At 39.9% G+C, this 15,663-nt stretch overlaps 1 protein-coding gene across 13 annotated transcripts in view; it reads right to left on the minus strand.

Annotated features, from left to right (window-relative positions):
• Positions 1-2,075: 2,075 nt before the first annotated feature.
• The window catches only part of DLG1 (discs large MAGUK scaffold protein 1), a 271,361-nt gene continuing 257,773 nt past the window's right edge, over positions 2,076-15,663 (minus strand). For all 13 annotated transcript variants that reach the window (XM_024241216.3, XM_024241214.3, XM_024241212.3 and 10 more), the window contains 2 exons: positions 11,696-11,787; positions 2,076-4,947 (listed from right to left, as the gene is read on the minus strand). In XM_024241216.3, coding sequence (XP_024096984.1) covers positions 4,841-4,947; positions 11,696-11,787 — 199 coding nt within the window. In that variant the 3' untranslated portion in view covers positions 2,076-4,840. The remainder of the gene's footprint in view (positions 4,948-11,695; positions 11,788-15,663) is intronic.

Here is a 15,663-nt window from a genome sequence, read left to right on the forward strand (position 1 = left end):
ACACTATTATTTTAGGCCTGTTTTGAGACTCTCCACAACTAATGTTCTGGAGAACTGCTAGGAGCCGTTGGGTCTAGGACCGTACAGAAATGAGAATGGCTTATGAAACCTTGATGTTTTCCAGTTCCATGACTGAGACTGAGCAAGGGTGGGCCACAACTCACAGTACCTTTGACAAAAAATAGGGATCCTTTGAAGAGAACAGCAAACATGATTATAGAGACTGAAATGTAAATAATTTAAATTCTGTTAAGGGAAATTTCCCTATAGGTGAAGAATGGTAGACAATATTCTGAGTCTTCTGCTACCAAAATCATAAACACAACCCTTCATAAGGGGAAGAATAGGAGTATCAAGTATCAGATGATATGACTGTGTGTTTTTTTTTTGGACAGAGTCTCGCTCTGTTGCCCAGACTGGAGTTCAGTGGCGCGATCTGGGCTCACTGAAACCTCTGCCTCCTGGGTTCACGCCATTCTCCTGCCTCAGCTTTCCAAGTAGCTGGGGCTACAGGTACCCGCTACCATGTCCAGCCGATTTTTTATATTTTTAGTAGAAACGGGGTTTCACTGTGTTAGCCAGGATGGTCTTGATCTCCTGATCTCGTGATCTGCCCACCTCAGCCTCCCAAAGTGCTGGGATTACAGGTGTAAGCCACCGCGCCTGGCCAATTGTGTTTTGTATACACCACTTTAGCCCTTATAACAATCCTACAAGGTAGTCATTCAAATCCCATTTAAAACATTTGCAAAATTAAGGGTCAGGTTAATCTCCACAAGAGAAGCTGGAAGAATTCTAAGCCTCTGATTCCAAAGGAGAAGGGAATTAGCTTTTAGAGTGCTCTATGTGCTAGTTCCCTTTATCTGTAATCTTACTGATCATCAATGTATCTCCATTTTACAGAGAAGTAAACAGTTAAGAGGGATTATGTGACTTGCCCAAAGTGACGTAAGTGGCAGAGTGGCATTCAAATCAAGCTGATTCCACAGCCCACGTTCTTCACATCAGAGGGCACTGCTGCCAAAGTCAGTGAGAGGTATACTGTGCAATTCTGGAGGGAGATAAATGGAATCTTAAACGTTAGACTTAACTACCAAATGCTCTACACTAGGGTCGGGAAAGTGACACCCATGTTTTTCCCTGATATCTTTCAAAATGCAACTTCTTCACTGTAATATCATAAATGTACCAATATTTATTTTTAACAGCAGAAATTCAAAACTTCAGGGATTGAGTAAACCACAAAATCCAGCTCTTAGAATGGGAGGAAAAGGAATTTGTATGGTAGGAAAACTATTTTCTAGGAGTCAGGAGTTCAAAGTTCTAATCCTGGCTCTGTCCGATTTGCAGTGTAACTTTGTTAAGACATAGGGGTCTTCAGGCTTCTATTCTATCACACGTAAATTAAGAGTATTCAGGGCAGAGAATCTTAGAAGGTAACTGCTCTAATATCTTACAAAACAAATTTTACTAATTACTAAAATTCCTGAATTGCCATCTTTGGAGTTTAAACACTATATAGTGTTTAGCAAGTATTTGTTAACCAGAGTGTATGTTGCTGGAATGAGCTCTGCAGGCTTGCTTCCGTTATTATTATTTTTTTGAGATGGAGTTTCGCTAGTTGCCCAGGCTGGAGTGCAATGGTGCGATCTCGGCTCACTGCAACCTCTGCCTCCTGGCTGCAAGTGATTCTCCTGCCCCAGCCTCCTGAGTGGCTGGAATTACAGGCATGTGCCACCACACCTGGCTAATTTTGTATTTTTAGTAGAGACAGGGTTTCTCCATGTTGGTCAGGTTGGTCTTGAACTCCCAACCTCAGGTGATACGTCTGCCTCGACCTCCCAAAGTGCTGGGATTACAGGCGTGAGCCACCGCGCCTGGCTTGCTTGCTTCCATTATTTATTGAAGAGCCCAAGGTACTCACAGAACAGGAAAGCAACCAGATAGCTAAAGTCAAATTTAAGAGGCATTCTTCTTTTTGCCAACTTAAAGATATGAAGAGGCATATTAAAAAATATAGACTTTACAAAACATGTGAAACTGTATTATTCTCTGGGTATTACAATAATGGACTCTTTTTTTTTTTTTTTTTTTTTATTACAAATATTGTTTCAATTCCGGTTCTAAAAGGTTCTTTCTTGTCATGTCACCGTGGCAGGGCTAGGCTGACTATTCTGGTTCTGAAAGGTTCTTCCTTGGCATGTCACCGTGGCAGGGCTAGGCTGACTATTCTGGTTCTGAAAGGTTCTTCCTTGGCACGTCACTGTGGCAGGGCTAGGCTGACTTGTTTCCCACAAATAGTCGTTTCAGCTGTGATGGGAGTCACCTGTTCTATGGGTCTGTCCTTGCTAATCCTATGACTCTGGGCAAGGATTTTCATCTAAGAGTCTTTCCTTATTTGTAAAGCATTGCTAAAATCATGATGTAAGTTACAGTTCTTTACACAGTAGGGGGTGAAAAATGAGGCAGCCAAGTGTATTGGAAAGAATGTAGATTGGGGCAGAGAGGCTCTGATCCAAACACTACGCACTGCCTCTTATTAGCTAAGACATCTTGGGCAAGTGATTTAATGTAAACCTTACAGTGGGGCTAGTAACACCACCTTCTTTTTTTTTTTTTTTTTAAATTAATTAAGAGGTACGATACTAAAGTGGCTATTGCCTAATACTCAGCAATTAGTAATCTCATTATTGATAATCCTATACAATCTAGAAAGCTGCACCATCATATATTCTTACAAAAACATCACTTAACAAGGACATCCAGAAAACAATGTTATGTAGATTTTAATACATAAATGGCATCCTTTTATAACCACTTGATATTTTACAACGTGACTATTTGGTAAATACTTCAAAATAGCTTATGCTGGGCTCTTGTAAGGCAATTTCTGAAGCTCTTGAGATTTTACAACAATTTTCTTCATACTAGTATACAATTTTCTTCATACTAGTATGTTTCTATTTGGTTAACAACCTACAATATTTAGTGTAACAGCAACACTGTGTGTATTTCAATGTGTTAACATACTCTGTTGCCTAATGGCTCTTGGATTCAGTTATAAATTACATGATGCCTCAAATTGTTTCAAGAAAATGTTAGCTTGCAAAATATTTTTTTCTTTCAAAATTCAAGACACACTTAACATATGGATTTTACAATACAGTTTATTAGCTGTTCTCCTCTTCTTCATAAATGGAATGGATAATGTTGATAATTCTTTACAAACCAGTACTCATTTCTTTAAGAAACTGTAATGAGGAGGTTGTCAAAAACACATATTTAATAAACAACTCCAAAGAGCAATGGGAAGCCAAATATTATTATTAATATGAAGGACCAGAGAAACTGATTTCTGAAATAATTTCTACCTTTCACTAACAATTCTTAAAATTGCTCACCATGAAGATTTGTGCAATTCTAGTGCAGAGCAGTGGATGAAAGCTGTCTGAGGGGAAAACACACACATAAATGGGGCTTTTGCCTGCCCTCCTATTAATAAAAGGAGAACTAGAAGGAAAGGGCAAGGACCAAAATCAAACCAGGTGACAAGAACAACAATAACAACAATAACAAGAACAACAACAAAAAAACCTCAGGAACCATTTGAAAACTTTTGTAGAAAAGAGGAGAATATGCCCATACTTTTACTTATAATCTAATTTCCCTAAATGTTTCCTCCTCATGACCACCATGCATGCCCCAATTTCACATGATTAAGGAAGATAAGTCTATTCAATTAATATTTAACTTAAAAACCAAACAAAAAGGAGTAGGTGGCAAAAGAAACAAAATATATTTTAAATATATATATATATATGTTTGTGTGTGTGCGCAACTATGTAAAGAAAATAATTCCCATAGTTACAGTTTAGTTAAAGAAAGTTTTATATATATATTTATATATATTTTATTATAACAAAATAGGCAGCTATTGTGGGTAAAATATTCAGTAAAATCTGACTCCTAAGAATACATTTTAAGTTTTAGGCTATGATTGGGCTCCTTTCCATTGCCATTATGGTTACTACATCACCACTGTAATGTCTGATTAGGGAATCTTCTCAACCTTCTGTGTAAAAGGTGAACTTCCTTAGCACCTGAACATGGCCTCAACTCACAAAATGTGATGATCATTTACATATGAACAACTTTTGTAAGACACGATAGTGTTGCTCAAGTAGATTAAAAACATTGAAACGTTGTTATTCCTAGCAAATGTCCTGGGAAAAAAGAACCCTCAAATACTAAAAGGCTTTAAGAATGCTGAGGAAAAATGAAATCCCTTATGAAAGTCAACTCAGACATGAATTTTTAAATTAAAAAATGTTTTCCTTATTTCTCTATAATGCAACAATTGCTTTGATGATAGAAGCTGATTGAGAAAAGGACTTGAGAGTAATACATTGGCCAAACCATGCTATTAAACTTAAGCGTGCATAGTTGCTCAGTCTACTAAATCACTGATTAAAACCACTTTTTCATTTGTACTGAAATTTGAAAAGAATGTATATAAAGCTTTTCCAAAAATCTCTTAAAATTACTTTCCCTTAAACATTAAGGAATTTTACCACAATTTCTGCGTCTCCCCAAATTCTTAATAGCTGGTCAGGCCATTCCATCTTCAGTTCTGAAACATGGCCACTAACCAATAGTGACATTAAATAATATGCGATGTAACTTGAAGGAGACACTACATGTGAAAAAGAAGCTGCAGACCATGATGTGTGGGATACAATTCAATATGAAATCAGTACTCAAGAAAGACTCCAGAGGAAAGGGCAAAGAGATGCCAAAGAAAATGGAATTGTGGAAAAGATAAACAGAGAAACGTGAGTTTTCATAACTTTTCTTTTGCTGGAACCCAGATGTAAGAACCAGACTGTTCTTCTATGATCTGTTTCACTTGGTTGTAAATGTCTTCCAGCGTATCCCCCTGTACAATAGCTGTAATGATAGAAACAAAATCAGAAATCTCCATTAATTGTCTATTTTTGTCATTACAATTATTGGTGAAATAGTAGAAGCTAGTATCTTTGAAAAAGTTACTCATCCAGGAAGAATCACCGTTTACGCACTGTTCACTTAGAAAAAACGGCTCACTTCATTAATTTTCCTATTTATATAGTGTAAAATTTTTACCTTAAAAATGGATCAAAAAGTAAGACTTGGTGTTCTTTTCTTTTGTTTTTACCATCTGAGCATATATTAGCTTTATTATTTTAAAACAAATTATTTTCTTAACTTTCCTGATTTCTCCATAAATGTATGTAGAAAAAAGGAAACTGGGTACAATCCCACAGACAGGATGATGTAAGGATAATTTTTTTTTTTTTTTTTTTTTGGTAGGATCGTGGGGGAAAAGAGCTGATTACAGATACTACTTTTTTCAGTTAAGCAAGCATGTCAGGTACTGTAGCGTAGGTGAATTGAGATACCTAAGCTAGCCTGTTAGTGGTTAGAGACTTAACAATCAATGTTTTATTTGCTGTCTGAAAGAATGTGTGAAAAAAAGAGTAACAATTACTAACAACTAATTCTTTGGAAATAGCTGAAGCCCCTGAGGTCTGTGAGGGATGAGGATTAGTTAATAAAGCAAACAAACAAAAACAAAGGATCGCTAGACAGCACTAAGCATGAGTAACTTTTTAAGAAAGAAAATGTTTATGGTTGGGCATGGTGGCTCATGCCTGCAATCCCAGCACTTTGGGAGGCTGAAGTGGGAGGGTTCCTTGAGGCTAGGAGTTTGAGATCAACCTGGGGAACATAGTGAGACCCTGTGTATTTAAAAAAAAAAAAAAAAAAAAAATTAGCTGGGCATGGTGGTGTGTGCCTCTAATCCTGGCTACTTGGGAGGCTGAGACAGCAGGATGACCTCTTGAGCCCAGGAGTTCACATGTGCAGTGAGCTATGATCGTACCATTTGCCTGGGTGACAAAGTGGAACCTTGTTTCTCATAAAAAAGTTTACATATAAATGAAAGAATTCAGAATTGTAAATTAAATAAGTCACTTATTAAACTACAAAAAAATGCCCAGTGATCTTGGAAGAGCATCATAGGTGTAGATTTCCATGGTCTGAAAAAACTGAGCATAAAATGTCAAAGGGAGATTTTAAATAATACTGTCTATTTGGTACCTGAGATTATGTGCATAGAAGAAAGAAGTTGTATGTTAGGTAGGAAGGGCTTATATGTAGCTAGGAACGCCTGAGTAACCAAGAATTTTAAGTAACATAATATTCGCTAGTATCAGTTTTGTGAGACTTCTACCTTTTGAGCTAAATACAGACATGCCTCAATGTCCCTGAAGACTCAGTTCATTTGACAAAATACTTGGTTCGTGGGTTTGGCATCTTGATGCACTCCAACAGCACAGGACAGAATCCCGGAGCATTTCATAGTTTAGGTTGACAACAGCACGCAAGGATTTATTTTAGGAGAAAACAGTCAGGAACTGACTTGGGAAATACATATTTTGCTTACTTTGTAAATTCATTAATGGAATGGTTAGTAAACCAGGATACTCCTTGGGAAGAAACTGGGAAAGCATAAGGCAGCAGACACCTTAACCATGTGATTAAAATTAGCATCACAAGTAACGGCACAACTAGACTTTGTAAACCTCCCTGTATGATACACAGAGGATACATCATTACTTCATTGCTATTCCTGCCCCAAATGCAGAACCTAAATCTAATTATGAGAAAACATCAGATAAATCCAAACTGAGGGAGGGACATTTTGTAAAAGAACGGGTCTTTGGCCGGGTGCGGTGGCTCACGCCTGTAATCCCACCACTTTGGGACGTCAAGGTGAAGGTGGACGGATTGGATGAGTTTGAGACCAGCCTGGGCAACATGGCGAAATCCTGTCTCTACAAAAAATACAAACATTAGCTGGGCATGTTGGCTGTAGCCTGTAGTCCCAGCTCCTTGGGAGGCTTAGGTGGGAGGATCACTTGAGCCTGGGAGGTGGAGGTTCCAGTGAACTGAGATTGCACCATTGCACTCCAGCCTGGGCGACAGAGTGAGACCCTGGCTCAAAAAAAAAAACAAAAGACAAAAAACAAAACAAAAAAACCCACAAAAAATCCCCCCTAGTGTTTGTTTTTACTCTTAAAAAATGTCAGTCAACGTCATGAATAACAAGACTTGGGAACTATTTCAGATTAAAGAACATTAAAGATGTGATAATTCAATGCAACACATGAGCCTGAACTGGATCCTGCACCGGAACAGAAAAACCATTTTTTTCCATTTTGCTCTAAAGAGATTAGAAGAATAGTGAAATAATAACAAGATCTACAGTTAGATGAGACATATAATTATTAAATTTCCTGATTTTGATAATAAAACTATGATTATGTAAGGGAATATCCCTGTTTTTTGGAAAATACACACTGAAATATTTAGAAGTAAAGGGACATCTACCTGAAACTTACTCTCAAGTGTATCAGAAAAAAAATTATAAATGTGGTAAAATGTTAACACTTGAATTTGGGTGAAGGGTACATGAGACTCCCTGTACTATTCTTGTAACTTCTATTTAAGTCTGAAATTAGTTTGAAAAAAATAAGAAAGCACAAGGTTTACAAACCATGACCCTTACTGATACTCAGTGTGAATGTCAAATTTAGGCTGATATTATTTCAAACAAACAAGTAACAACAACAAAAATGTCCAAAGACTTGAGGAGGAAGTTAAAGGACAAGGTGAGTAAGATAAGAATATTGGGGAATTGCTACCTACTTTTTTTTTTTTTTAAATAAATAGTATTTCAAAACGGATCAAAGGGCAACTAATCTTTAAAAAGGGGCCAAGAATACACAATACGGAAAGGCTAGTGTCTTAAATAAATGGTGTCAGAAAATCTGGATATCCACATGCAAGAGAATGAAACTAAACCCTTATCTTATACAAAATTAACTTGAAATAGATTAAAGACTTAAATGTAAAACCAGAAACCATAAAACTCCTAGAAGAAAACACAGGGAAAAAAGTTCCTTGACACTGGTCTTGGATGATTTTTTGGAAAGCACAGGCAGCGAAATAAAAAATCATCAAGTGGGACATCAAATAAAAAATCTTCTACACAGCAAAGGAACCATCAACAAAATGGAAAGGCAACCTATGGAAGAAGAGAAAATATTTCCAAACGTGCAATTGATAAGGGGTTAATATCCAAAATATATAAGAAACTCATTAGCAAAATACCAAATAATCCATTTAAAAAATGGGCAAAGGACTGGAATAGACATTTCTCCAAAGAAGACATACAGATGGCCAACAGGTATCAGTAAAAGTGCTCAGCCTCATTAATCATCAGAGGAATAGAAACCAAAACCATAATGAGGCTGGGTGCGGGGGCTCACGCCTACCATCCTAACACTTTGGGAGGCTGAGATGGGCGGATCACTTGAGGCCAGGAGTTCAAGACCAGTCTGACCAACATGGCAAAACCCTGTCTCTACTAAAAATACAAAAATTAGCCGGGTGTGGTGGCAGGCGCCTGTAATCCCAGCTATTCAGGAGGCTGAGGCATGAGAATCGCTTGAACCCAGGAGGCAGAGGTTGCAGTGAGCTGAGATCACGCCACTGTACTCCAGCCTGGGTGATGGAGCAAGGCTCTGTCACAAACACATACACAAACCGTAATGAAATATCACCTTAGACCTGTGTGGATGGCTGTTATCAAAAAGATAAGAGAGAACAAGCAGGCAATGGTATGAAGAAAAGGGAACCCTGTACACTGTTGGTGGGAATGTAAATGAGTAAAGCCATCATAGAAAATAGTGTGGGCATTCCTCAAGAAATTCTTATTCTTATTATTTTTGAGACAGAGTTTTCACTCTTGTTGCCCAGGCTGGAGTGCAATTTCACGATCTCGGCTCACTGCAACCTCTGTCTCCCAGGTTCAAGCAATTCTCCTGCCTCAACCTTCCAAGTAGCTGGGATTACAGGCATGCACGCCCGGCTAATTTTGTATTTTTAGTAGAGAAAAGGGGTTTCGCCATGTTGGTCAGGCTGGTTTCGGACTCCTGACCTCAGGTGATCCGCCCACCTCGGCCTCCCAAAATGCTGGGATTACAGGCATGAGCCACTGTGCCCAGCCACCTCAAAAAATTAAAAACTGAGTTATTATATGATCTAGCAATCCCACTACTTGGTATATATCCAAAGGAAAGGAAATTGGGCCAGGCGTGGTGGCTCACACCTGTAATTCCAGCACTCTGGGAGGCTGAAGCAGGTGGATCACTTGAGGTCAGGAGTTTGAGACCAGCACGGCCAACCCTGTCTCTACTAAAAATACAAAAATTAGCTGGGTGTGGTGGCATGTGCCTCCAGTCCCTGCTACTTGGGAGGCTAAGGCAGGAGAATCAACTGAACGCAGGAGGCGATGGTTGCAGCAAGCTGAGATCATGCCTGCATTCCAGCCTGGACAACAGAGCGAGACTGTCTCAAAACAAAACAATAAAAACAAACAAAAAGCCAACAACAACAAAAAGAAAACCAAAGGAAAATAAATTGGTATGTTGAAATCTGCACTCCTATGTTCACTGCAACATAATCAGCAATAGCCCAGATATGAAAATAACCTGAGTCTGTCAAAAGATGAATGAGCTGGGCCTGGTGGCTCACGCCTGTAGTCCCAGCACTTTGGGAGGCCAAGGCGGGCGGATCAACTGAGGTCAAGAGTTTGACCAGCCTGACCAACATGGGGAAACCCCGTCTCTACTAAAAATACATAATTAGCTGGGCATGGTGGCACATGCCTGTAATCCCAGCTACTCAGGAGACTGAGGCAGGAGAATCGCTTGAACCTGGGAGGTTGTGGTGAGCTGAGATCATGCCATTGCATTTCAGCCTGAGCAGCAAGAGCAAAACTCCATCTCCAAAAAACAAAAACAAAACAAAACAAAAGATGAATGAAGAAAGAAAATATTGTAGGCCAGGTGCAGTGCACCTATAATCCAAGCACTCTGGGAGGCCGAGGAAGGGGGATTGCTTGAGCCTAGGAGTTTGAGACCAGCCTAGGCAACATAGCGAGATCCTGTCTCTACAAAAATAAAAAATTAGCCAGGTGTGGTGTTGCACACCTGTAGTCCCAGCTACTAAGGAAGCTGAAGAGAGAGAATTGCTTGAGCCCAGGAGGTTGAGGCTGCAGTGAGCCATGATCATGACACTGTACTCCAGCCTGGGCAAGAACAAAAACCCTGTCTCAAAAACGAACAAAAAAACCAAAAACAGGCCGGGCACAGTGGCTCACGCCTGTAATCCCAGCACTTTGGGAGGCCGAGGCAGGCGGATCACGAGGTCAGGAGATCAAGACCATCCTGGCTAACACAGTGAAACCCCATCTCTACTAAAAATACAAAAAATTAGCCGGGCGTGGTGGCGGGCACCCTGTAGTCCCAGCTACTTGGGAGGCTGAGGCAGGAGAATGGCTCGAACCCGGGAGGCGGAGCTTGCAGTGAGCCGAGATCGCGCCACTGCACTCCAGCCTGGGTGACAGAGCGAGACTCCATCTCAAAAAAAAAAAAAAAAAAAAACAACAACAACCGGAAAACAAACAACAACAAATATATATATATATGTATGTATGTATGCATGCATATGGTATATATACAACAATGGAATATTTTATTAGGCCATAAAAATGAAAATCCTATCATCTGCAACAACCAACATGAGTGAATGTGGAGGACCTTATGCTGTATGAAATAAGCCAGACACAGAAAAGCAAATATTGTATTTCATTTATACGTGGAATCTAAAAAAGTAGAACTCATAGAAACAGAGGTGGTTTCCAGGGACTGCAGAGTAGAAGAAATGGGGAGATGTTAGTGAAAGGGTACAAACTTTCAGTTATAAGATGAGTAAATTCTGGGGATCTAATATACAGCAATAGTGACTATTATTAATAAAAAGTAGATCTTAAGTGTCTTCCCTACACACACAAAATGGTAACTGTGTGGTTAAAGCCATGTTAATTTGATTGTGTTAATCAATTCACAATGTATACGTTTATCAAATCACATTATATGCCTTGAATATATACGAATTTTATCAATTATACCTCAACATGGCTAGAGAAAATGGATCAAAATTTATAAAGGATAAGAGAAAAATCAGAGTTTCATAGAAGAAAAAAAATCTAAATCCATTTCTCTCTGGTCAAGTGTGAATTATTCCTGTTTTTGCTGTTCTAATCAATAACCTAAGAAACATTAACTCTCAAGATTCCTGGCTGGGCACGGTGGCTCACCCCTGTAATCCTAGCATTTTGACAGGCTGAGGCAGGTGGATCACCTGAGGTCAGGAGTTCGAGACCAGCCTGACCAACATGGCGAAACCCCATCTCTACTAAAAATACAAAATTAGCTGGGCGGGGTGGCGCAAGCCGATAATCCCAGCTACTCGGGAGGCTGAGGCAGGAGAATCACTTGAGCCAGGGACGCGGAGGCTGCGGTGAGCCTAGTCATACCACTGCACTCCGCTTGGGTGACAGAGCAAAACTCCGTCTCAAAAAAAAAAAAAAAAAAAAAAGGTTCAACAGCACCACTGCCTAGGCTAGATGATACTAGTTTCTACTGGTAGATGTAGGCATAGTTCAAAATCCATTTGAATGGGTCAGTTCATATGGCTTCAAAGCAAAATTCTATCTTAAAGAGGACTGTTACAACATGGTTCCAACCTGTGAAATGTTCAGTAAACTCCTGTTCCAGTTTCATAGCTCTCTCAAATGTTTTTCTGGCTTGTTCTTCTGTTAGACGCTTATTCATTTCCCTATGAAAATAAATGTAGAAATTGATAATTACCAAATTATAATACTTTTTAAAAAAAGATGACAAAGGAGAGAAGACACATTAAAATAGAAAATCATGGAAAGTTGAACTCTGTTGAAAATATGAATGTCATTAAAAACTTGAGTCATTCTGGCTGTTTCTGGGATTTTTTTCTTTTTTTTTTTTTTGAGACAGTGTCTCACTCTGTCACCCAGGCTGGAGTGCAGTGGCGCGATCTCGGCTCACTGCAACCTCTGCCTCCTGGGTTCAAGCGATTCTCCTGCCTCCATCTCTCAAGTAGCTGGATTACAGGCATGCGCCACCACGCCCGGCTAATTTTTATATTTTTAGTAGAGATGGGGTTTCACCAAGTTGGGCAGGCTGGTCCCAAACTCCTGACCCCAGGTGATCTGCTCGCCTTGGCCTCCCAAAGTGCTGGGATTACAGATGTGAGCCACTGAGCCCAGCCTGTTTCTGGGATTTTTAAAAATAAAAATAATAGGCTGGGCATGGTGGCTAATATCTGTAATCCCAGCATTTTGGGAGGCCGAGGCAGGTGGATCACTTGAGGTAAGGAGTTCAGGACCAGCTCGACCAACAAGATGAAACCCCGTCTCTACTAAAAATATAAAAATTAGCTAGGCGTGGTGGCACACGCCTGTAATCCTAGCTACTTGGGAGGCTAAGGCAGGAGAATCGCTTGAACCCAGGAGGCAGAGGTTGCAGTGAGCTGAGATCGTGCCACTGCACTCCAGTCTGGGCGACAGAATGAGACTCTGTCTCCACAACAACAAAATAAATAAATAAAAATAAAAAAAATAAAAACTAGATTTAGTCACTGAGTATGTTGCTGTATACTTGGAATGACAGAGGGTTTTAACAAATTCTGCATCAGCTCAGTGTAGCCAAAAAACCTATTCATTAATTTATGACACTTTTGACTTTGATGAAAATTTCATATTAAAATGACTTAGAGATCTACCTATCAGTTTACAGAAAATAAGAGGACAAACAACCATATAAATAACACCATGAGAAGGTAATCAGAAAATACAGTCTGGGGAAATCTCTGCAGAAGAAATGACCTGGTTTCTATCACAAATAAATGGGAGGTGGGGTAGGGGAGGGGGATGTGGGCATAAAAGAGAGACTGTGGAGAGAGAATCTATAGGTTAAACAACCAACTGCCATGAATAGGTCCTACTAAAAATATTATTCCAACAAACTGAAGAAACACAAACAAAACTTATGAAATAACCAGCAACATTTGAACTATATCAAATAATTATTATTTTAAGTATGATAATCAGTGACTTTTTGTAAGAAATTATCTTTCAAATACACAGTGATGTATACAGACAAAATGACAGAAATGTCTGAGACTTGTTTCAAAATAATCTGGAATGAAGGTGTAAGGAGGTGGGTGTGAGTGGAGAGAAACAAGATTGGTCATAAGTGGATAATTATTGCTGCAGCTGGATGATGAGTATATGAGAGTTCGTTCCCAACTTAAAGGAAAGCCTTCAATATTTTGCCATTAATTATGATGTTTGCTTTGATATTTTGTAGAGTTACTGTCTAGTATTCTTTCATCCCACCCTACAAAATTCTCTGCAGCATTTCTTGTAAGGTAGGACTACAGCTAATAAACTCTTTCAGTTTTTATTTATCTGGGCATGTTTTAATTTCTCCCTCATTTTTGAAGAATAGATTTGCCAGATATAGGATTCTTTGTTGACAGTTAATTTTTTTTTTTTTCTTCAGTGTTTTGAACCCACTGTTTTCTGGCCTCCAAAGTTTCTGATAAAATATCTGCTGGCAGGGCATGGTGGCTCAAGCCTGTAATCCCAGCACTTTGGGAGGCCGAGGCAGGTGGTTCACCTGAGGTCAGGAGTTCGGGACCAGCCTGGCCAACATGGTGAAATCCCGTCTCCACTAAAAATACAAAAATTAGCAGGGCGCAGTGGTGAGTCCCTGTAATCCCAGCTACTAGGGAGGCTGAGGCAAGAGAATCACTTGAACCTCGGAGGCAGAGAGGTTGCAGTGAGCTGAGAATGAGCCACTGCACTCCAACCTGGGAGACAGAGTAGACCCTGTCTCACAAAAAAAAATCTGATTGCTGGGCATGGTGGGTATTTATTTACACCTGTAATCCCAGCACTTTGGAAGGCTGAGGTGCGTGGATCACTTGGGCTCAGGAGTTCGAGACCAGCCTGGGAAACATGGCAAAACCCTGTCTCTCTAAAAAATACAAAAATTAGCCAGGCGTGGTGGTGCATATCTGTAGCCCTAGCTGCTTGGGAGGCTGAGGTGAGAGGCTGCTTGAGCCCAGGAAGTTAAGGCAGCAATAACCTGCGTAAGCAGTGAGCCACTGCACTCCAGCCTGGGTGACAAAGCGAGACCTTCTCAAAAAACAAACAAACAAAAACAGCAACTGATAATCTTATTGGGAAATCCCTTGTGTGTGATAAGTTGCTGCTTTCAAGATTCTCTCTGTATTCTGACAGTTTGATTATAATGTGCCGCAGTGTGGGTATCTAAGTTTATCCTGCTTTGAGTTCATTGATTTTCTTGGATTATAGTCACGTCTTTCATCAAATTTGGGATGTTTTTGGCCATTATTTCTTCAAACAATCTCTCTGCCCTTTCTCTCTCTATTCTCCTTCGAGGACCCCCACAATGTGTACGTTGATTGCTTGATGGTGTCTTATAGGTCCCTTAGGCTCTGTTCACTTTTCTTCAATCATTTCTGTTTCTCAGACTAAATAATTTCCATTGTTGTATCTTTAAGTTAAATTTGTTGATTCTTTCTTCTGTCTGCTCAAATCTCCCTGAATCCCTGTAGTGAATTTTCCATTTCAGTTATTTTTAGCTCCAGAATTTCCTTTTGGTTTCTTTTTAGGTTTTTTATTTGTTGATATTTCCATTTTGTTCAGGTTATCTTTTTCATCTTTTTTTCCTTTTATCTTTTTGGAGACAAGGTCTCCCTCTGTTGCTCAGGCTGGAGTGCAGTGGTGTGATCTCGGCTCACTGCAGCCTTGACCTCCCAGGCTCAAGAGATCCTCCCACCTCAGCTTCCCATGTAGCTGGGACCACAGGCTCGTGCCACCATGGCCAGCTAATTTTTATTTTTTTTTTGAGACGGAGTTTTGCTCTTATTGCCCAGGCTGGGGTGCAATGGTATGGTCTCCACTCACTGCAACCTCCGCCTCCTGGGTTCAAGCGATTCTCGTGCCTCAGCCTCCCAAGTAGGTGGGATTACAGACGCCCACCACCACGCCCAGCTAATTTTTGTATTTTTAGTAGAGATGGGGTTTCGCTATGTTGCCCAGGCTAGTCTCGAACTCCTGACCTCAGGTGTTCTGCCTGCCTCGGCCTCCCAAAGTGCTGGGGTTACAGGCGTGAGCCACCGCACCTGCCAGTTTTTGCTTACCTTTTGTAGGGGCAAGGTCTCACTATGTTGCCCAGGCTAGTCTTGAACCACTGAGTTCAAGTGATCCTCTCGTCTCAGCCTTCTAAGTGCCAGGATTACAGGCATGAGCCACTGCGCGGGGCCTATCACTTTCTTGAGACTTTGTCCATGTCTTTTAGCTCATTTAAGCATCTTGTTTTACAGTCTTTTTTAAGTCTAACTCTTTCTCAAGGATAGTTTTTCTCAGGGATAGTTTGTTTATTTTTCCTTTGAATGGGCTATATTTTCCTGTTTCTTCGTATGTCTTGTGATTTTTTGTGGGAAACTGCACATTTAAATCTTACAATGTGGTAACTCTGGAGATCAAATTCTCTTCCTTTCCCAGACTTTGCTGTTTTATTTAAAATTTAATTTTATTGTTTACTGTTGCAAGGTGTTTCTGTACCAGGAATCAGCCTGAGGTGT

Source organism: Pongo abelii, chromosome 2 (assembly GCF_028885655.2).
Source record: "Pongo abelii isolate AG06213 chromosome 2, NHGRI_mPonAbe1-v2.0_pri, whole genome shotgun sequence".
Lineage (NCBI taxonomy): Eukaryota > Metazoa > Chordata > Mammalia > Primates > Hominidae > Pongo > Pongo abelii.